Below are 20,333 nucleotides of genomic sequence, written 5' to 3' on the forward strand. Positions count from 1 at the left end.
CAATATGCCGTAATCAATTGTACAATCGTGGCTAGTAGTATGCAGCCTGGCACATATATCATGACAATTGTCGAATGATCCGATGTCAACAGCTGACCCATGAATATGAGTCGCGGGCAGTGTATGTTGATGAAGGGACCTAGAGAATTTAATCCACTAATCTCCGTACTCCGTATAATATAACACAATGTAAGTCTCTAGATATTACGTGGCCGTGGAGATTTGCTAGAATGTATTTCATACATGCATGCACGAGATATATCTGCCGCTGTGCAGTATATCTTTACCGATGCACAGCATTGTTTCCACATACTTGGACAACACCTGGTGTTTCTGACTGGCAGCGTGAATGCAATATCCCCATCAAATGTTCTAGCACGAAGCACGCTGCACGTCTGCATCGGTGAATGATACTTTGCAAGGTTCCCCTTTCAGCCTCATTGGTGCTGGGTGCCTGGTGCCAAGGTGCCTCGATGTGCAGGGTTGGGGGTCAATCCTAGCGCTGTGCGTACCTAGTTGCTAGGTGGCGTCAGAAACCCGGGGCCCTAGGCCTTAACCAGACCCGCGGAACGTTAAGAGGACGCTGGACGCTGGACGCTGCAAATCAACTCTTGCCTAAACCGTTTTCATAAAACAATGCATAACGGACTCTCAACGTAATAACCCACCAACTGTCCGATCATGGCGATGGAAGCACCGCCCAAAATATCAAACACGGTAATATCAGCAGAGAAATCCCTAGAAAGCCAGCTACGCAGCTCTACTGCCATCAACGAGTCAACGCCATAGTCCGACAACTGTCTGACCGTGTCAATATCTTCTGCTGCCGGGAGAGCGTGATGGAGGTTGAGCGAAGACTGCAGCTTGGTGCGGACTGTTTGGTTCCATTGTGCGTAAGTCATGTTATCGAAATGGCGTCTTGCAATACCATAACTGCGCTTATACACCCCTTGATAGGAGGCATATCCATCCGTGCACAGTCATCGAGAGCCTCTGATAGTGAATTAGCCAGGGAGACATCGCATCGGGGCGCGGCAACGTTGACGCCTTCCCCCTGAAGTCCTTTGAGGGTCTTCATAGCCGCTCTAGATTCTGCTCCTGACCTAGATAGCAAGATGAGATGTTTAGCTCCCTTTTTAGCCATCCAATGGACGATCCCGTGCCCTAAGCCGCCCAGCCCTCCGGCGACGATGTATGAAGCGTGAGGATCGAACTTCCACGCGCTCTGCTGTAACAACCGCTGGCTGACCGGACTTGCATCATTGACCTCGAAGACAATTCGACCGGTTAACTTGCCGCTTTGGAGAAACCGGAAGCCTTCTTCCACTTTCGTAATTGGATATACATGTATTGGACTTGGACAATTTCTGTGGTCCTTGACAACCAAGTCCAAGGTGCCTCGAATCATGTTCCGAAGAAACTCGGTATCAGACTGCGCCATATGGAAAATGTCGACAGCCAGAAAGCTCACAGGCTGCCGATACCTGCGCGCCTGTATCGACGAGGCTCTACGCATGTCTTCAGCGCTGCCCACGACGGCCCGAACTTGGTTTTCCATCCGCGAGACAATTGTTGTAACATGTTGGGTTGAGTTTCTTTTTGGCTACAATGGGTCTTGGTCATATCTCGTATCAGTAGACCTCCATCCGTTTCGTTGAGTTCCGTTTTATTTATGCACGTGTGCATAAAAGGGCGATATGTACCCTATTAGCCTAGTTGGGTCTAGCCCCACGCCCAACGCCAGTGTTAAACCTCCAGACCAGAGGCAACACCTTACATAGACACGTCCACGCTTCACAAAAGTAATACCAACACTTGATCGATCGGCAGAAAAGAAGCCAACCAAATCAGCCTGTCCATTTCTTTCCAGTCTTGAGAGACTACCTAATACTTTCATTAGTCGATGCTGCCATTATGATGGGAATAACGAACAACACATTCCCACCTTCTTTCTGAATCACCTGCATTGACTTACTTGGCTTCAACTGTCTCGGTCAGTGGAGCTAGCAACTGCCAGCCTGGCTCGCTGCATCGTCGCCATTGCCTTTATCGATTGCGTCTTCCGCCCCATGAAGTTTCGCGCTGCGACGAGATTGCGGTCCTACAACACTGGCCAACATGCCTCCCTGGCCATTTAACAAAACCGATGAAGGCGGCATCCCGCTTTTGCCTGTCTCAGTCCCTAGTATCACCGGCGGCGATCGAGGCTATGACGACAACGAGGATGACCATGTCGGAAGGTCACAAACGAGAAGACCAGGGCACGCAAGGACAACCTCCGCTCAGTCGCGGGTAAGTGGTTACACTGTATTTCCATGCTTCCTCCGAATGCATCTGTCGCTAACCAATCGTGTTTGCAGACAGTAGCAGACCAGTACTCTGCCATGACAGCGAGCGAGACCGCATCACGACTACAGACCTCCCTTACGCATGGCTTAACCCCCGTCGAGGCTCTATCCAGATTACGTGACTTCGGACCGAACGAAATCCCACACGAGCCCCCGGAACCGCTGTGGTTACGATTTATCAAACAATTCCAAGAACCGCTCATCATCTTACTTCTGGTATCCGCTCTGGCGTCGGTGGTAGTAGGGAACACGGACGATGCCGTTAGTATCACTGTGGCCGTCACTATTGTCGTCGCCGTTGGGTTTGTCCAGGAATACCGCTCTGAGAAGTCCATCGAAGCTTTGAACCATCTCGTCCCGAACCACGCCCACTTGGTACGATCCCACGTCGCGAAATCTGGCTCCAATGGGAAGACGTCTGTTTGGCCCGCAGCGACTAGCGAAGACATCCCCGGGAAGATGGAGACCTCGGCGCATCGACTCCCATGGAGGAAGTATCCGAAGCAGCTTCGCAGAAAGTCATGGCCGCGACATTGGTGCCTGGAGACTTGGTATTATTCACCACTGGCGATCGCATCCCTGCCGATATACGAGTCACCAATGCCTCGGACCTGACCATTGACGAATCGAATCTGACGGGCGAGAACGAGCCTGTGAAGGTTACGGCTCAGTCACGACTCAAGAACATGCAATCGCCACAGTTCGGTGATTACAGTAACCAGCGTCTACCTAGCCCTGCGGCGCTGTCGCCTTCTTTTTACAACGATGCATCCAAGGCGGAGCCAGCAAAGGAGGGTGTACACAACATTGCGCATATGGGAACACTGGTCAAATCCGGACATGGACAAGGTATCGTCTTCGCGACTGGAGGTGACACTCATTTTGGCACTATTGCTGCGAGCGTGTCCGGCACCGAAAGCCCGCGATCTCCGCTTCAGCTATCTATGGATGAACTCGGCTCTCAACTCAGCAAGATCTCGTTCGTTATCATCGGTCTGATCTCTATGGTTGGTTGGTTGCAAGGAAAGAAGATTCTTGAAATCTTCACGATTTCTATCTCTCTTGCTGTGGCTGCTATTCCAGAAGGCTTACCGATTATCGTGACCGTAACGCTAGCACTCGGTGTCCACAGAATGGCCAAATACAATGCGATTGTGCGGAAGATGCCCAGTGTCGAGACTCTTGGATCAGTCAATGTTGTCTGTTCAGATAAGACGGGCACTTTGACGATGAATCACATGACGAGTGCAAAGATGTGGTATTTTGGAAAGAAAGAGGCAATTGATGTTGAATCGGATGACGAATTAACGGAAAAGAGCCCCGATGCAGCCGCGCTCAAGATTCTTCGAATTGGAAATATCGCCAACAACGCTCGCCTATCTCACCATGGGGGTCCCAAGACAGCCTTTGCCGACAGCCAGCACAAAGACCCGACCCATTCGCGCTGGGTTGGTCAGCCTACCGATGTTGCGATGCTTGATCTTCTGGACAGGTTCAAGGAGCACGATGCCAGGGAGTCTACAGGCCCACGCACTGCCGAGACACCATTCAGCTCTGAAAGGAAGTGGATGGGCGTTGTCATTGGGGCAGAAAATGCGCATCACGATAAGGAATACGCTTACATGAAGGGATCTATCGACAGGATCCTTGACGCCTGCGACTCGTACATGGCAGCTGACGGGCGAGAGTTCGTCTTGGACGCGGCCCGCCGCCGTGAGGCGCACGAGGCAGTCGAACGTATGGCCGAAAAGGGTCTGCGCGTTCTGGCCTTCGCTAGTGGTCCGATCTCAACGAAGTCACACAGGTCAAAGTCAAGCAAGAGCGCAAATTCACGAAGCAACACGCCTGCTAGCCATGAAAGGAGCGAGAGTCCTGCTGTACCCAGCGGCGAGGAGTTGTTCAAGGGTCTCACGTTCGCGGGTCTCGTGGGAATGAGCGACCCACCCAGACCCGGTGTTGCCAGGTCGATCCGCAGGTTGATGCGCGGTGGTGTCAAGGTCATTATGATTACCGGCGACTCGAGCACCACCGCTCTTGCCATTGGAAGACAACTGGGAATGCACATCGCTAGCGAAAGAGAAGCCTCCGCCGGCCAGTCGGTCATCAAGCCAGTACTTTCAGGAGACGAGGTCGATGCCATGTCTGAGCATGAGCTCGCATCGGCCATGCAGACGACCACCATCTTCGCTCGCACCAACCCCGAGCATAAGCTCAAGATCATTCAAGCACTCCAGTCGCGTGGCGACATTGTTGCGATGACGGGCGACGGTGTCAACGACGCGCCTGCGCTCAAGAAGGCAGATATTGGTATTTCAATGGGTATGCATGGCACAGACGTTGCCAAGGAAGCCTCAGACATGATTCTAACCGACGACGATTTCTCCACCATCCTGCATGCCATTGAGCAGGGTAAAGGCATCTTCAGCAACATCCAGAACTTTATCACATTTCAACTTAGTACCTCGGTTGCCGGCCTGTCGCTGGTCTTCCTCTGCACTTGCCTGGGATTCAGGTCACCACTGAATGCCATGCAGATTCTCTGGATCAGTAAGTCCATCCATTTACATAAACTTCGTGAAGCCAACAGTCCGATACTAACCTGTTGACAGATATTATCATGGACGGCCCGCCCGCTCAGTCGCTGGGTGTCGAGAAAGTCGATAAGGACGTCATGTCTCGCCCGCCGCGCTCTCGAAGCGAGCCGGTTCTGACCCGGAACCTACTGGTGCGCGTCATGACGCAAGCGGCCATCATTATGGTCGGCACCATGATCATCTACACGCGCGAGATGCTGTCGGATGGCGAAGTCACGCGCCGCGACACCACCATGACTTTCACTTGCTTCGTGCTGTTCGACATGTTCAACGCGCTCAGCTGCCGCTCCGAAAGCAAGTCGCTGCTCCGGGGCGAGGTGGGCCTGTTTTCCAACACGCTTTTCAACTGGGCCGTCGCCCTCAGCATCGCGGGCCAGCTACTCGTCATCTACTTCCCCTGGCTCCAGGAGGTCTTCCAGACCGAGGCCCTCGGCTTCTGGGATCTGGTGCGGCTTGTCATGCTCTGCAGCACCGTGTTCTGGGCCGACGAGGCGAGGAAGTGGTACAAATATGGGAAAAAGCGGCTCGGGGGGTACAGCCAGGCTGTGTGATTTTACGGATTTTATAACCAGATTACGAATAGGGAAGCAGCCTTCCACCCACCAAAGCAGGGGGATTATCACAATATGTGAGTGTGGTGGTCGCCTGTATTGTTATGCGTCATGTATAGCGCTGTATTGTATATCTGTTGTATAAAGCAATGATGAGAAGACTGAGCCCAATTTTGCTCGAACTGTACATAATCATATAGAGATAAACGAACCCCTTTAGAGTCGGAAATACCATTGCAATGTAGCAACCCGGTCCATTAGAGCTCAGGATTAGATATGACCTACTACTTGACACTTCATCAAGGATCTTTTAAAGCCATGACAAATCATTGAAATTACGAATGGTCCCTCTAATATCCTCATCTGATACCGTGGCAACATCCCTTTTGATCCGTTTTAGCTCGACATTCGTCCACATCATCCCAAAGATCCCTCCCAAGCTACCTCCGCTTTTGTCTCGGCATCTACTGCATTAAGTTATCCACTCGTGCGCGCGCCTCTTTCTCTCCTCGTATAAGCGGACTGCTTCCTGATTGGGCTTGGTCAGCCATTGCGACTCCTTCCTGGCATTGCTGGAGCCTCTCGGCATAGACTGAGCTGATGGCGAGCTGGAAGGCTTCTGTTTCCTGCTTCACGGAGTCGACAACTTGCATCATTGCCTCTTCGCAGGCTGCCTTCTTCTGGATAGCTCGGTCAAGTCGCTCCAACAGCGATTGGACGCGAGTCTCCCTGCCAGAGAGTACACGAACAGTCAGCTCGCTGGAAGTGTCTAACTTATGGCTAGCCATGGGTGTTGGGTTTGACGTAAGAAAGGGGATTGAGATTGGAGTCAACCTCGTAGACGGAGGTAAGTATAACTCACTCTACATGCAGCTCCTCCTTGACGCGCTTGGCGAAGCTCTTGCGTATGTCGGCCAGCTTCTTGGCGTGCTCCTGTCGCATTTTTAAACCCATAGTGTAGAAATCAGATCTCATATTTGCCTGCCACAGAGCAAATCAGCCAATGATTACCGTTCAGTTTCCCATTTTTCGTACGAAACAAAGAAACAGAAGCAGGAGGATGATTATCGGCAACTTACGAGGCTATCCATGACAGCTAGCGAAAGATCGTTCACCTCCGGGACCGCCAGATTATTGAGGTCCATGGCGGTAGCATCCGTGTTGACTTCTTCATTGGAAGCGGGAGGGGACGCTGCTGAAGGTTTCTTACGAGGAGGCATGGTGAAGGCTTCGATGCGATTGTTGTTGTTGTCTCGAGTAAACCAGAGGACGGCCGCCTGCTCAATATATTGGAGACGAGAGAGATATGAGCGGTCCGTACTAGTGTTGAGATGATATTGCTCGTTGAAAGACAGGTTGCTCTTCACTTGGTAGGTGTCACTAGGAAAACATTGCAGTTGATGGTATTTCGTATCCCCACCAGAAAGGACGAACACTTCAAACAACTTCAAGCAAGGCAAGCGCAAAGGATCTGATGGTACTGCCCCGCCTCCATATGGCAAGACGTGCCTTCCATCTAGGAGATTCAAGAGGGCTTTTCAAACTACTTCAAAATTTGAATTCATTGGTTTAATATTGGACTGTTGTGTCAGGTATTTGGTAGCGAGCAAATGTCATCGAACATACAGCGATACAATACTTATCCTGTGCCAATGTGGAAGGTCGTCAAGTTGAGGTCATCCAGACTTATAATAGTTATCTGTGATTGGCTGAGACTTGAAATCAGGAGAGCACTCGCAAGGATGCAGGGGTAGAACATGCAGGGATAACAAGGTACAAGTGGACCTGCTAGGCGGACAATCGTGAATCCGCTATATGATAAGGCGCTTATCAGTCCCGCTCAGATTAGATTCCCAAAAATTTCCCAAAGTCCAACGGCAAACACGAGCCCCACCAAAGTCTACAGCAGGTACTTACCGCTTTCCAAGACTCGAGATACGAAAGCAGTCGGCTGCTACTGATCGATCGCAATGGGTCTCGCTGGGGTAAAAACGTAAGACGATGCTCTGATTGAATGCGAAGAAAAGGAGAAAGCAGACGAAGCTGACACTGACCCCCATAGGCGCCGGAAGTTGGCCTTCGACCCGAACAACACGAAATGGAGTCGCGATGAGACGACCTTCGGCCAGAAGATCCTGAGATCCCACGGCTGGGAGCCTGGTCAATTCCTGGGAGCCCAGGACTCGTCGCACTCGGACCTGCACAGCGCCGCCAGCGCCGCCCCCATCCGAGTCACCCTCAAGGACGACACCCTGGGACTTGGCGCCAAAGTCCGCCAGAAGCAGGCCGATGAGTGCACGGGTCTCGATGTCTTCAAGGACCTTTTTGGGACGCCTGAACGGCAAATCCGACGACACCATCAAGAAGGAACAGACCCTCCGCGCCGAGATCAAGACCAGTACATACGTGGAGCGCAAGTTTGGCTTGATGCGCTTCGTCAAGGGCGGACTACTAGTGGGCGACCAGATGACGGACTTGTTGAAGAAGGAAGAACCCGTCAAGGAGGATGAAGTGAAGGAGGAGTCCAAGGACCAAATACTACTGGCCGACGTACCAACGCAGGAGGACGACGGAACCTCCAAGTCAAAGAAGGAGAAGAAATCTAAGAAGCGGAAGGCCGAAGAGTCCGAAAGCCCAGAGGAGCCGGAAGTAAAAAAGGAAAAGAAGAAGAAGAAGCGCTCCAAGGAAGAGGCTACCGAAGCGATCACAGCCAGCACCTCGACCAGCGAGGACGAGCGCAGAGCGAAAAAGGAGAAGAAGAAGGCCAAGAAGCTGAAGGCCGCGGAGGCACTCGAGGAGGATGACGAGGTGAAGAGCAAGAGCAAGAAGAGCAAGAAGCGGAAGACCGAGGTAGGTGACGAGGCAGGCATCGAGTCCGAGGATGCCAGCGACTCCAAGAAGAAGCAAAAGAAGGAGAAGAAGCGGAAACAACGGGACGCCTCTGCCGCTTCGAGCGAGGAGGCTTCCGCCACAGTCGTTGCGGTGATTTCCACACCTGCGGAAAGTGGCACTGCAACTCCCGTCGCATCAGGAACTTCAACGCCTCAGTCGCTTTCCACCCGTCATTTCGTGCGCTCGCGAAACATCGCATCCAAGAGAAAGGCATTGGATGCGGCTGCTTTGGCCCAGGTAAGAAGACCATCGTTACTCTTCCAGCTGACAGTATTTTGGGCGCAGACTAACAATGCTCCAGATTTTTATGGTGAAGCCTGTGTAGAAGTGTTAATAGAAAGCCTAGAGTTAGACACAGTATACCCGAATGAGAGCGATGATATACACATGGTTTCATTAAACTCTGACTGCTATCTGTTGAATATAGACAGAAGATCTTGAGCTCTATCTTAAATAAAAACAGCATGGCTATCTAGAACCGTCCGGAAATAAAATCCAGACCGTACGTCCAGTGCCTGTCGATCAGTTTGTGCCTTTCCATATTATCCCCAACTGATCGTTTGATTTTTGTGCAGTTGGCGAGCCTGAACTCGAGAAGAAGGTAGGGAGGGATCTGAAACGATATATTCCTGCAGCACGGAAGGAATTCAGATTCATGCTTGTTTGTGTATAACAAATAGGGGAACAAGGAAAAGTAAATGTCGAAAAGGATGACCATAGAGGGAGTCGAACCCTTTGAGTATATATAGTGTAGCGTTGACTTCGCAATATAAAGAATCTCCTGCTACTAGTTCTAGTCTGCTCAGGCCTGATCATAAGGGAACCAGGCATTATTGCAATTTATAGATTCCTTATAAAAGGCAGCGTGATGTAGTCGTGGGCTGACGACTTGCCGAGTCCTGGACGAGGGCGAACTCACAATCGGGAGCGACGTCGTCTTCGGGCCTGAGGCTGACGAGCAAACGGTTTAAGGTGAGCTTTCATTGCCATAGAAGCAATACATTATGCCTGCATGGCTCGAAGGGGGTAAACCGTCCCCTCTATTCTTATCCATCTGTTTTCTTCTTCATGGCGAACCTCTTTCTAGCAATTGGGGAGATAGCGCAGTCTATAGTATACGTGACTTGATGGTCTGTAATTGCAAGATAATCCATCGTAGTGACACACCCAGTTGGTAGGCTCTGATTCTTCACCTCAATTTAGCCCGACAGTTGACCATATGTTGTTCTGGCCGAAAAAAGCTCAATGCGTACGCACCCTGCTACAGCTGTTTGTCCGATTACGAAAGTCCCAGCCAAGGTCCTGGTGCACCATTTGTCAGCACAACGCTTGCAAGTATGTTCCTATTCTCGTCCAGACTGTGAGAAGTCATTTATAAATAGCCATCCATGATTCACGGATTGAACCGTACCGTATGTCAATTGGTTTCCGGCTCCTTGGTAAATGGCGCTGTTGGCTTTCGCCCACAACTCCAGGATCCCTGTCTGTTAGCCATCCAACAAACACAAACAGCTTGATGAGATGGAGAGGGAGAAGACAGGATGGCGACCTCGAAAAAAAGATTGTTCTCTTCCGTCTTTGTTAAAAACTGGTCATGCCCTTGTTGACGATGTTAGCCCATCGTGACACTCCAAGATACCACCAGCAAACCCAGTCTGCGGACACGATCCGGGGTCGCTTTAAGAGGCTGATCACCCATGATCAGTCCAGGAGAGCCGGGCTATTGTGGGATAGCCCTCCCAGCCCACCGGATCTACTCCGTGCGCGTGACTTTGACGACTCAGACCGCTACAATGACAACGGTAGCAACTACTACCAACAATTATCAGACATTGCCGCGTCGCGTGGCGGGCCAAGTATCGCGGCGAGGGCGGGACTACCTCCGCTACCTCCGCCGTTATCAAAGCTACCAAAAAAACGAACCAGAGGGTTTCCCCTCCTTCTTCTGGACTGCCGAAGAGGACCGTCAGCTGCTGGAACTCCGCGACCAGTCCAAACTGGACTGGGAGGAGATCGCGGACCGACTCATGGGCCAACGGTCGGCTTCGGCCTGCTGTAGCAGATATAACCGAACCCTGTTCAACAAGCAACTGGAGAAGATGGCGAGCAAATGCAGGAACAACAGCGGCGAACAGCTCCCAGCTGTGGCCGAGGAGAGGGAGGAGGAAATCTACCAAGGTGTTCCGGCGTCATTACCACCAGAAACCTCCCCACACTCACCCCACCCTCAGACTCCTATGGTGATTTCACCAACATCCTCGTCACTGCCTGGTTCACGCGAGCCCCTTCAGGACTATCATTGGTTGAGCACCTTGAGTATGGATAAAGAGGGCGACGACCAGTCTTTTTACCAAGCTCAACCCCCTCCTCTGGAACCCCTTGAGCCCAGTGTTGCGGACACCTGTTCGGAGGTGTTGATGAAGGCCCGGTTTTGTCTCTCGTTAAATCTTTAATGATCTCTCATGATCTCGGATTGGCAGTTTGGCGACTGTGGGTATTTATGGGCAGGTTCGAGCTGTAATGAAGAAATTGGAGGAAATGATGATGAATGGGACCAATGGAAAGGGGTCGATTGCGAGGCAAGGAGTTGCTTTAGAATGAACAACGAGACCACTCTCGACTATTTGGATGGGCTTATATGGAATTTTTTTATTGCCTCTTGTCATTGCACCTTACGTTCTTTTTTGCCAGATGCTCATCACTAGCGAAGCTCAAAATGGGATGGGAGCGACAGCAATTTAATATACCTATCGTTCGCTGATAATTATTATAGGTGTTGAACTGGCAGCTGCGAACGGGCCGTCAGCAAGCACGGCCTGCAGGGTAGTAATTGTACTGACGACATTGACCAAGAGTCCCGACAAGGAGTATTCGAAGCTTTACTTACCTCAACATAACTCGCAACGAACAAGACTAGTAAGTTGTAACTGAAGGGTATATACGTGTTTCTCTAGTTGAGCATGCGGCTGTCGGGATTGCAGAGAGATGTCCTCTCACTTTATCGGCAATGTCTCCGTGCGGCTCGTACAAAGCCCGAGGTAATCATGCCACCCCGTCCAAAGCCGGCCCAATTACACCAAGCTAACCTTTACAAAAGGCAACACGCCCTCACTTCGAGACTTTTGCTAGGTAAGTCTTGGTACTCGCCTGAATGGGGTCGGGCGCTGACCTATGTGCAGGTCGGAAATGAACAAAAACGTCAGAATTGATAAGAGAGACTTTGCGGCCATCGAGTTCTTATTGAGAAAAGGGCATCGCCAACTGGAAGTTTATTCTGCTCCTGGCATTACCGATATCCATTGATCGACCATCTTGGTCAAGAACGGTGCAACCTCTGCACTGGAGGGTGTTGGGGGTGTTTCCAGTTTCCAACTGTTTGATCCCACACAATCGAATAAACAGGATATAGATTGGAAGGCACCGAAGAAAACGAACAGCGTGGAACCCAGCAGCCCTCCAATTCAATCACAATCTCTAATACACCTCTAAACATATGTTTTGGTCTCCTATTTTCTTTCTCAATCACAAAAGATGCCTCAACCTGACCCACCCTAGCAAGGAAGCCTTCGTTGTCGACAAAGCAAGCGGTTTGGCATCTCAGACCCGGCGACTTGGGCTGCCATCCAGCGCGCGCTTGCTCAGCAAAAACAACTGTCTTTGCTAATAGCATCTGGCCAGACCGCCAAGGAGATACCCGATCCACCCAGGATACCATCGCGCACATCGAGCCGGCGCAAGGCTCTCAGACACTTCACGAGGGAGTTGGAAAAGTATGCAAAAGTGGCGGATGCAGCAGGAAAACTCCCAGTCACCACGCCCACTGAGTCTGATTCCAGACCATCGATCCATACTGTCAAGCCTCTGCTTCCGTATCGAGAGGAATTCCGGGCAGCAGGCCTCGCAGTCACCTCCGAGGAGCAAAGGGGGCAATTTCCTGCCGAGGCCGAGCTAAAGTCTGCAGATCCCACTTCATAGAAGAACAAGAGACGCCGAAACTCGCTTCCCCTCGTAGCCGAACTCGATGGCCAAGACGAGTGCAGGGCCATTTCATCTGGACGCAGCGACGACACGTACATCCGCTTCACACCAGAAGATGGAATTTCGACGGCTACAATAGACCCACTGCGAGAGAAGAAGGAACACAATATTCAAAGAAGGCCGCTTCCATGGCCCAGGAAAAAAGGCGCAGCAAGGGAATCACCGAGACCCAAACCAGAATTGCTCAACCAGATCAAACTCATTTCTGATGGCAAAGTCCAGATCAGCACGAAAGAAACGACCATACCTGATAATAGCCGAGCCAACAGCCGGGAACACCCGCCTCCTAGTCACGGCGGCACACAGTTGCCCTTCATAAAAAAGGTGTCTCCAACCCCTCCTCAAGAGCTACACCGAAATATCGATCGACAAGACTCAAAGATGTCGCTTGCCAATCCAGACCGCTCTGATGTACATAATGGACCACCAAGGGCACTGGGAAAGCGTCCGCCAGGTTTTAAACGAGAAAATGGGTTGGCTTTGCTTCCTCAAGTAAGAGCGGAAGAGTCCTCCCCAGAGAGAACAAGTTCAAGTCGTACAATCATCAGACGGCCACGAAAGAGGACCACAAAAATCTACCTCTACAGCCTAGCAAGGAAATAATGCTATATCCTCAGTGCACCTCGCCAGCACCGGAACTCCCGCTTACATGGAAGCACGCCATCAGCACCACATCATCTCTGGAGCGCGCACTGGATGCTGTTTCTGGCAAGAAGAACGAGAATCAACGCCTTGAACCATGCCCCGAACGTCCCAATCATACTGGTAATTCCATTCATAGACCAAGGAGCCGGCGAGCTAAAGGTGGTATGATTAGCAAGTATCGTCCAAAACATCATCAGCCGTCAACCATCAGAGATGATAAGAGCCGTCAGAACCCGGAAGTTACGGCTACTCGGCCTCTTCTACCACAATTTCCCGTCAAGTTGACTGGAGAAGTTTCGTCAAGGGCTACATCTTCGAAAAATCCAGACAACCCTCCACAAGGCGACCAAATTCAAACCTATATTGCCCCAGAGCCGCAAAGAACTGCGGTCGAGGAAGCCCTGAGTGATTTGGATGTCTTCTTCGATTACGATAACAGCGATATCAAAGATCGAGATGTGCTCAGGGGCCTTCAGATAGCTGTCCATGCAGCGGCCGACGACACTTTCGATGCATTGGTCCGACACAGGACAGGACTGCGAATCCGGCGCTTTCTTGCAGACCTGAACTCTGTCGACACATTAGGCAATGGCAAGATCACGGAGGAGCAGCCTGCAAGATAGAAACGCGCAGAAGAACGGCGGCAAGAGCGGCTGATTGAAAGGACAAAGGGGAGGAAGCACAGGAGCCGGACGAAGCGTTGAGAATAACCAGCCAGTACCCGTCCATGCTGCATGCATAATGACTTTGGACATGCGGATTAGGTATTGTGTACCTATTAGTATAATGTCTCCTCTAGATCCTACCAACCACCACCTGTTCTCGACCTAATTTGGTGGCCATTCAGGCATGCAAGGATGACAGGTCATTCAGTGCGGGGAGAGCAAAACACGTATGTGATAAACTCATCGTGGCATCATAGTTCCATGGCTCTCGAAGCACTGGAAGCAACTACTACACGGTTCATACATGGATGCTTGCATTTCTTTGTTAGGCTATTCTCAGCTTACGGGGTGTGTGGCGCGGGATTCTGGGGGGTGTATCTAACACATCCAGTCAGCTCTGCTTACGAATCGACGAATCCTCCCCACTAGCAGTAAAGACCGCTCGTTGCTCTCGAGCCCATGGACCACCAGTAAGGCAGCCAAATCCTCCCTTTGAACGCGTATAATCACTCGGAGAATGACCATTGTTGCTCGAACCCGTTTCCATACCCCCTTTCCCCCAAGACAGAGTGGAAATCTGGTATATAAAAGGTAAAAATGTCGTCCGCCAATGCTGGGACAGACGAGTCGAACTCGGCTCCGAAGCATCGGGCCTGTGACGAATGCCGTAAGTCGCTTCTGTTTGTCTCTCTCTCAGTGGGTCTCCAAAGATCACTACTGACACGATGGTTTCTTGTTTGTTCATTCTAGGCTCTCGAAAGCTGGCATGCTCCAAAGAAGCAGACGGATGCGCTCGATGCAAACGCGAGGGCATCGCGTGTCACTACTCTCCTCAGAAACAGATGGGCCGGCCCCGGAAACGACCCCGCGAGGAGCCGGAGCAGGCTAGCAGTAATGACACCTCCGCCGGTCCCACTACCACGACTTCGGAGGGGTCCCCTAACAAGAACCCCATGTTCAGCGTCCCGCCCGATACCGAGGACCCGGGCCTCGCCTTTCTGACCTTCCTGAGCGGCGGCGATACCATGTTCGATACGTCGCTGCCCTCGGGCCTCCTGGACGATATGGCCCTGCTACCGCCACATGAAGACGTCAACATGATCAATAACAACAACAAGGGGTCACCCAACTTGGGTCAATTTGGTTACATGGACATGAATTACGGTCAGGTGGATTTTGGCGATGCAGGCATCGAGCAAACAACATCCTTGTCGACTTCGTCCAATCTAGACCCTGCACTAACCAACATGGCGGATACCCCGCCGGGGAGCGTCCCGAACATGTCCTCAGGTTCCTCGGCGTCTGCCGAAAGCAGCATCGACCACCACTCGCCTCCTATGGCGGCTCACGGCGACGACAGCTCGAACACGGTCGGGTGCGCCTGTACGGCGAACTTGTATCTGGCGCTGGACTCGATGCAGAAGCTGTCCAACCGTGTGACCGAGGGGATCCGGCAGGCGCGCGTCGCGGCCAAGACGGCGTACCAGGTCATCAACTGCCCCGTCTGCTGCGGGGCCTCGGACCAGATGCTTCGGTCGGAGCACGCCATGGCGGACTCGATATCGCGCAGCTCGCCGCGCGCCATGCAGAACTTCCAGAATATCATGATGCTCGGCACGCTGATCCCCAGCATCGCGCATGCGTACGAGCGCATCCTGGGCCTCGTGGACAAGGAGGCGGCGCGCGCGCAGGCGGAGCGCCGCGAGATCCCTTTCCGCATGGAAGGCTACGGCGGGCTCTGGGGCCAGCTGGCCGCCGACGACTGCTGCGGCACCACGAAGCTGCTGGAGCACCGCATGATGGAACCCACCATCTGGCGGCTGACGGTCCGGGCGCTGCTGCGGGTCGATGTCTACGGCATCACGGAGCCGGCCTCGGTGGACAAGACGATGAATCCCGACAGCGTCTCGGTGGACTTGTTCCACCTCGGCCTCAAGGACCTCGTCATCCAGATGGAGAACCGGTCGCGCGCCCGCCACGCCGCCATGGATCCCTTGCTTGAGGCGGGTAAGTGCGGCAACTACAGCGCCGTGCTAACGCTCCACCAGCCGGGGGAGACGCCGACTTGCCAGCGCATCATCGCACTGGCCAGGCAGGCTATAGACAATCTGGTCATTGCCTAAACATGTTTCCATAAGATGAGAATAGCGATCATGATAGTGGTTTCTGCTCATGTTATTGTCTAGATTTAATAACGCCATGCATGGTTGGTTAGGCGCTCAAAAGCAACTGTGCAAAGGTACTACTCATTATTATACATGGATGCTCTCCAGCGCCGCCACAACGCTCTCCATCAGTTGCCCCGCCTCCTCGCCGCTGATGTCGTCCTCGGCCGACAGACAGCGCTCGACCACCTCCCGGTACACGCGCCCCGTCCGGTTGCCGAGCCCCGGGACCAGCACGGGCAAGACGACGCGGTCCCGCCACCGCTCGGCCGAGTAGTGCGGCTTGTAGTACGTCTGCAGCGACTTCCACAGCCCAATCTCGAGCAGGACCAGCCCCAAACTGTAAACGTCGTAGCTCTTGCAGTAGGGCCGGCGCGACAGCCCGCTCAACGACTTGGGGTGCCGGTGCAGGTCCAGGATGGACGGGTTCTTCGAGGCCACCGACATGTCCGTGTCCATGTCGGGCCGCGAGGCGTCGAAGCCCACGAGGTACGGGGACGAGATGTCGGGGATCAGCACGGTGGCAACAGTTGTGTCCTCGGCCTTCGGGGACGGAAAGAAGAGGATGTTGTTGGAGCAGAGCGACTTGTGCAGCCAGTCGAGGCTATGTAGCGACCAGAGGGCTACTGCCAAGGTCTGGGCTAGACGGATCCGCTCGTTCAGGTCCGGCGTCTTGAGGTCGTTGCTGGAGATAAGAGCGTGTAGCGTGGTCGCGCGGCCGCACGTCGTCGTTGCGACTGCTGCTGCAGGCGTTTCGGGTGCTTTATACACCAGGCCGTACCGGCTATTGGCCGTGTCGTCGGTGTAGCCCAGGCAGTCGATGGTGTGCAGGTCCGGGTGCCGGTCCGTGGCCGAGGCCATCATGCGCGACAGCTGGTCGAGCCGGCGCAGATGGACGAACTTCTCGTCGAGGTCCTCGCGATCGTAGTCGACCCACTCGATAAGGACGCTGCTACCGGACTTGTCGCTATTGTCGTTGCTCTGGTAGAGCCCTTCGCTGCGCTTGCTGTCCCGGTCCGACACGGTCAGCGTCGAGCGGGCCACCTTGAAGGCAAATGTGGGCTTGAAGGCGGACTTCCCGTGCGGCTCGTTGTCCAGGTTGATGCGCAGACGCTTTAGACTCGCCGAGGCGTTAAGTTTGGGGTACACGGCGTCGCTGGCGTTCTCAAGCAGGCTGAGTTGCTCAACGTCGCGCTTGGCGGACTGCAGGAGCTCGGCCACCCATGTGCGCTGAATGGCGGGGATGCGGGAGGCTGGGAATAGCTGCTCCAGGCTGTCGTTGTAACCTGATGGATGGGTCGAGATCTTGGTATCAGCCTTCCGCGGACTTTTGGGGTGTTGAGGGCCAATTATATAGAAAAGGGGGGTTATTTAGTCACCTTTCAGCTCTTGAAGTAGAGATGTGAATTTGTCCTTGTCTTTTGCCATCTGAAATCAGTATCTGGTATTTTTTATTATAGATGCGGGCACGCGCATTAGATCATCAATCTTCAAGGCCAAGAAGCTTCGCATTAGACTTACCGGCTACCACCCATCTCGCACGTATCGAGAACTCCTTGCGCCAGCTCCAATCGCCGCCGCCGGTCCCTTCTCCGAGCTTCCCGTGGCCGCTTGGCCGCTTGACCAGCGTATCAATACCTCCCGTCCCTTTTTGCTGCCGCTGTTGTTATCACCACTACCTCCGTTCTCCGCCCCCTGGTCCTCCAGTCCGTACCGTTCCCGCAACTTCTGCCCCTCCGTGATGGTGCGGTGCAGCTCGCTCAGGATCTGGACGGCCAAGGATCGCATCATGACCCCGCCCGGGCCTTCTCCGCCCAAGAGGCCCGGCCCTGCTGCTGCTGCTCTGGTAGTGGCGGTTGTAGGGCTGGTCCCTCCCCCGTACGCATCCATGAGGTGCGCCTCGAGCCTCCCCTCGGTCACGCCCCAGGCCCGGCCCCAGACGACCAGCCGCATCTCCTCGATGCGCAGCTTGCACGCCATGCCCCGCGACTGCTCGGCGAACTGCGCCGCCGTCGTGAAGTGGCCGTACGCCTTCACGCAGCCGTCGAAGATCTGGCCCAGCACGCCCACCACGGCGAGGGCCGTGCCTACAGCTTCGGCCATGGGTCACTGCTGTACGTGTTAGGTCAGGCACTGTGAGACAGAAGTATCCAGTTTGTGTAGCGGGGGCTGCGGGTAGAGAAAAGAGAAATGGCTAAGGGGTTTCGTGATGCGGGAAGTTTTATCATTGGCATGGCATGGGTTTTGTGGCAAAGACACACCAAACGCAATGCGGTATTAGATATCCAGTATGCAGCGGCGATAAATGCGGTGATGGCCGGAGGCACTGCTACAAGTATGCAGCAGGACGGAGCCAGATTTCCGGGGGCTGGTGGGTTATGGCACCAATTATAGCCTGTATGGCCGGCGTCAACTGGTGCGCCCAATCAGAGGCAGGGGGTGCTACGAAAAAGGGGCCAACTAGTAGGTTAGTTAGTAGAGCTTCTGCGCAGTCCAGACCTGATGATAGCGTGTACTTCTCATAGCTTGATATCGGCAACCACAGACTACCTTCTGGCAGCTACGTACGCCTTCACGACTACATTGTTCAGCAAAGTTCTCGGGGATGCGGTGCCAAAGAAAGTGGGATGTTCTTGGTTATAGCATCTGCACAAGCACAACTGTCCAACCCCTATCATGTTGCCATGTGAGCGACGCTCACAGGATGAGTAGACATATACACCCAGATTCCGGCCAATCAACACATTCACGCCAGCCTACATTTGAAAATATTGGGTCCCGATCTGGGTAGATGATGCATAACAAAAAATGCCGTCATACGTCTTCATTCATCCTTTAACTGTAACACTTTTTACAAACAATACTGAAGTCAGAACAGAGGGCTAGGCTGCGCCGTTTCAACCCGTCTGTTAATCTTGAGGTAGCTATCCATTTCAAGCCCCTTGGACGCCAAGTGATGCGCGCTAGATCCGCCTCGACCACAGCTCAGGAGCCAGTCGCCTTCCCAAAGCTAAGACCTTTGTGATTCTCTTGGACCGAACCACCCATATCGGTCATGGTATATAGCTCGTTCGCTCTAGTAAACCTTCTTCTTCTCGTCGATGCTGAACTGACCAGGGCCGCTGTTAACGAGCAGGAGGAGTCCGCCGACGATGGACAAGATCTGGAAGAAATCGTACTTGGCGAAATCCTTGTGGGGGTGGTGCTCGTGAAGCTGTTACGTAATTGATCAGCAAATAGCTCATAAACAGGGGATCGCGCAAACGAGAAAAGACTACTTACAGTCCAGAAGTTGTTGACCAGGAGGTTGAAGATGCTAAGGATAACGACCAGCATAATGGCGCTGAACTTGGCCTTGAAACCAACAACAACCATGACGCAGGCGACCAGACCAACGAGAGAGACGACGACTCTCCAGAGAGACCACTCACCGCTCCAGACGAAGCCGATGAAAAGGAAGATCAGGAGGACGCGACCGGCGAGCTGGAAGTACATCTTTCGGTCCTTCTCGTCGAGCGAAGGCAAGCCAGCGAAAGCCTTGGATTTCCTAACCCAGGAATCGGAGAGCACCATCAGGAGACCGCCAATGACGGACAGGTTGCGGAGGAAGAAGTTGAGGTCGAAGATCAAGCCGTAGCCGAAAGCCTGGACCACCACGACGCCCATCAGGCCAGCGACCGCGTAGTCGGAGTGCTTGCGGATGATGACCATGGTAGCACACGCGACCATGGTGACGACGTTGATTATGAGGAAGATGTGGTTAAGGCCGGAGGGGACTGTCTCATGTTAGCATTCGGCCGTCGCGCAAATTACAGTAGACGCGAGTTTGCAAGCCCACATACAATGCCTGTAGTCGTGAAGGTACAGCAACTGGTCGTTCCATTGCGTCAGGATTCGGAGAGCGTCCTCGAGGAAAGTCACGACAATCAAGAAACGTCCAATGACCGGAAGGTACCTGTTCGGGAATTGTCAGCTCTACTGGCAGTCTAACTCGAGCTCGCTCCTACGCAGTCCAAGCGTGTGGGAAAGAGAGAATTTCTGGAGGTAGCTAGCTTACGGCTTGATGGGTTCACTAAACGTGTCCAGCATGTCCTCGATCTTGGAGGTTTGTTCGCGAATGGCGTCGAGCGGGCTAGGATCCGTGGGACCCTCTCTTTGTGCACCCCCGAAAGGGTTCTGGTTGCCCAGGGAGTACCCGGCGGTGCCTCTGATCTGTGCCATGGTCTTTTTTGGAGAGAAGGCGGGATGTAGTTGGTATAGACGTGCTTTGTTCGGCGGGCGTCGGGGAGAGAGAAGCGAGGGCGAGATGGGTTGGCGGAGTAGAGAATCAGATCGCCAAGCTGGGTTTCTTCTTTGCCGCCAAGAATTCAATGGCAGTGTGGCAGAGGCTGGACGGGACGGACACGGAGGAGCGCAGTAGCAATAGACGCTGGCG

The 20,333-nt window shown here is 53.2% G+C and overlaps 8 protein-coding genes across 8 annotated transcripts; 4 read left to right on the forward strand and 4 right to left on the reverse strand.

Annotated features, from left to right (window-relative positions):
- Positions 1 to 552: 552 nt before the first annotated feature.
- Positions 553 to 902, reverse strand: PG998_002385 (Lovastatin diketide synthase LovF; the record flags this gene model as incomplete). The annotated part of the gene is made up of 2 exons (XM_066869203.1): positions 553 to 615; positions 669 to 902. 2 exons carry the CDS (start codon positions 900 to 902, stop codon positions 553 to 555), a joined length of 297 nt encoding a protein of 98 aa, XP_066737618.1.
- Positions 903 to 2,118: 1,216 nt separating this feature from the next.
- PG998_002386 (calcium-transporting P-type ATPase) lies at positions 2,119 to 5,493 on the forward strand (the record flags this gene model as incomplete). Its single annotated transcript, XM_066869204.1, has 4 exons — positions 2,119 to 2,292; positions 2,361 to 2,764; positions 2,794 to 4,895; positions 4,958 to 5,493. The coding sequence occupies 4 exons, from the start codon at positions 2,119 to 2,121 to the stop codon at positions 5,491 to 5,493; spliced, it is 3,216 nt and encodes a 1,071-aa protein (XP_066737619.1).
- Positions 5,494 to 5,957: 464 nt separating this feature from the next.
- Positions 5,958 to 6,713, reverse strand: PG998_002387 (uncharacterized protein; the record flags this gene model as incomplete). The annotated part of the gene is made up of 3 exons (XM_066869205.1): positions 5,958 to 6,222; positions 6,356 to 6,474; positions 6,573 to 6,713. The coding sequence occupies 3 exons, from the start codon at positions 6,711 to 6,713 to the stop codon at positions 5,958 to 5,960; spliced, it is 525 nt and encodes a 174-aa protein (XP_066737620.1).
- Positions 6,714 to 7,463: 750 nt separating this feature from the next.
- Positions 7,464 to 8,710, forward strand: PG998_002388 (Protein PXR1; the record flags this gene model as incomplete). The annotated part of the gene is made up of 4 exons (XM_066869206.1): positions 7,464 to 7,486; positions 7,556 to 7,786; positions 7,812 to 8,622; positions 8,687 to 8,710. The coding sequence occupies 4 exons, from the start codon at positions 7,464 to 7,466 to the stop codon at positions 8,708 to 8,710; spliced, it is 1,089 nt and encodes a 362-aa protein (XP_066737621.1).
- Positions 8,711 to 10,178: 1,468 nt separating this feature from the next.
- On the forward strand, positions 10,179 to 11,688 carry PG998_002389 (heat repeat protein; the record flags this gene model as incomplete). The annotated part of the gene is made up of 4 exons (XM_066869207.1): positions 10,179 to 10,796; positions 11,239 to 11,301; positions 11,340 to 11,518; positions 11,565 to 11,688. 4 exons carry the CDS (start codon positions 10,179 to 10,181, stop codon positions 11,686 to 11,688), a joined length of 984 nt encoding a protein of 327 aa, XP_066737622.1.
- Positions 11,689 to 14,330: 2,642 nt separating this feature from the next.
- Positions 14,331 to 15,856, forward strand: PG998_002390 (uncharacterized protein; the record flags this gene model as incomplete). Its single annotated transcript, XM_066869208.1, has 2 exons — positions 14,331 to 14,400; positions 14,484 to 15,856. 2 exons carry the CDS (start codon positions 14,331 to 14,333, stop codon positions 15,854 to 15,856), a joined length of 1,443 nt encoding a protein of 480 aa, XP_066737623.1.
- Positions 15,857 to 15,985: 129 nt separating this feature from the next.
- PG998_002391 (uncharacterized protein) lies at positions 15,986 to 18,001 on the reverse strand (the record flags this gene model as incomplete). Its single annotated transcript, XM_066869209.1, has 2 exons — positions 15,986 to 17,225; positions 17,427 to 18,001. 2 exons carry the CDS (start codon positions 17,999 to 18,001, stop codon positions 15,986 to 15,988), a joined length of 1,815 nt encoding a protein of 604 aa, XP_066737624.1.
- A 973-nt stretch (positions 18,002 to 18,974) lies between these two features.
- Positions 18,975 to 20,119, reverse strand: PG998_002392 (surf4 family protein; the record flags this gene model as incomplete). Its single annotated transcript, XM_066869210.1, has 4 exons — positions 18,975 to 19,112; positions 19,181 to 19,674; positions 19,741 to 19,853; positions 19,956 to 20,119. 4 exons carry the CDS (start codon positions 20,117 to 20,119, stop codon positions 18,975 to 18,977), a joined length of 909 nt encoding a protein of 302 aa, XP_066737625.1.
- Positions 20,120 to 20,333: the final 214 nt, after the last annotated feature.

The sequence above is a fragment of the Apiospora kogelbergensis genome (genome assembly GCF_038363985.1).
Source record: "Apiospora kogelbergensis strain CBS 113332 chromosome Unknown utg000001l_segment0_segment0, whole genome shotgun sequence".
Taxonomy (NCBI): Eukaryota; Fungi; Ascomycota; class Sordariomycetes; order Amphisphaeriales; family Apiosporaceae; genus Apiospora; species Apiospora kogelbergensis.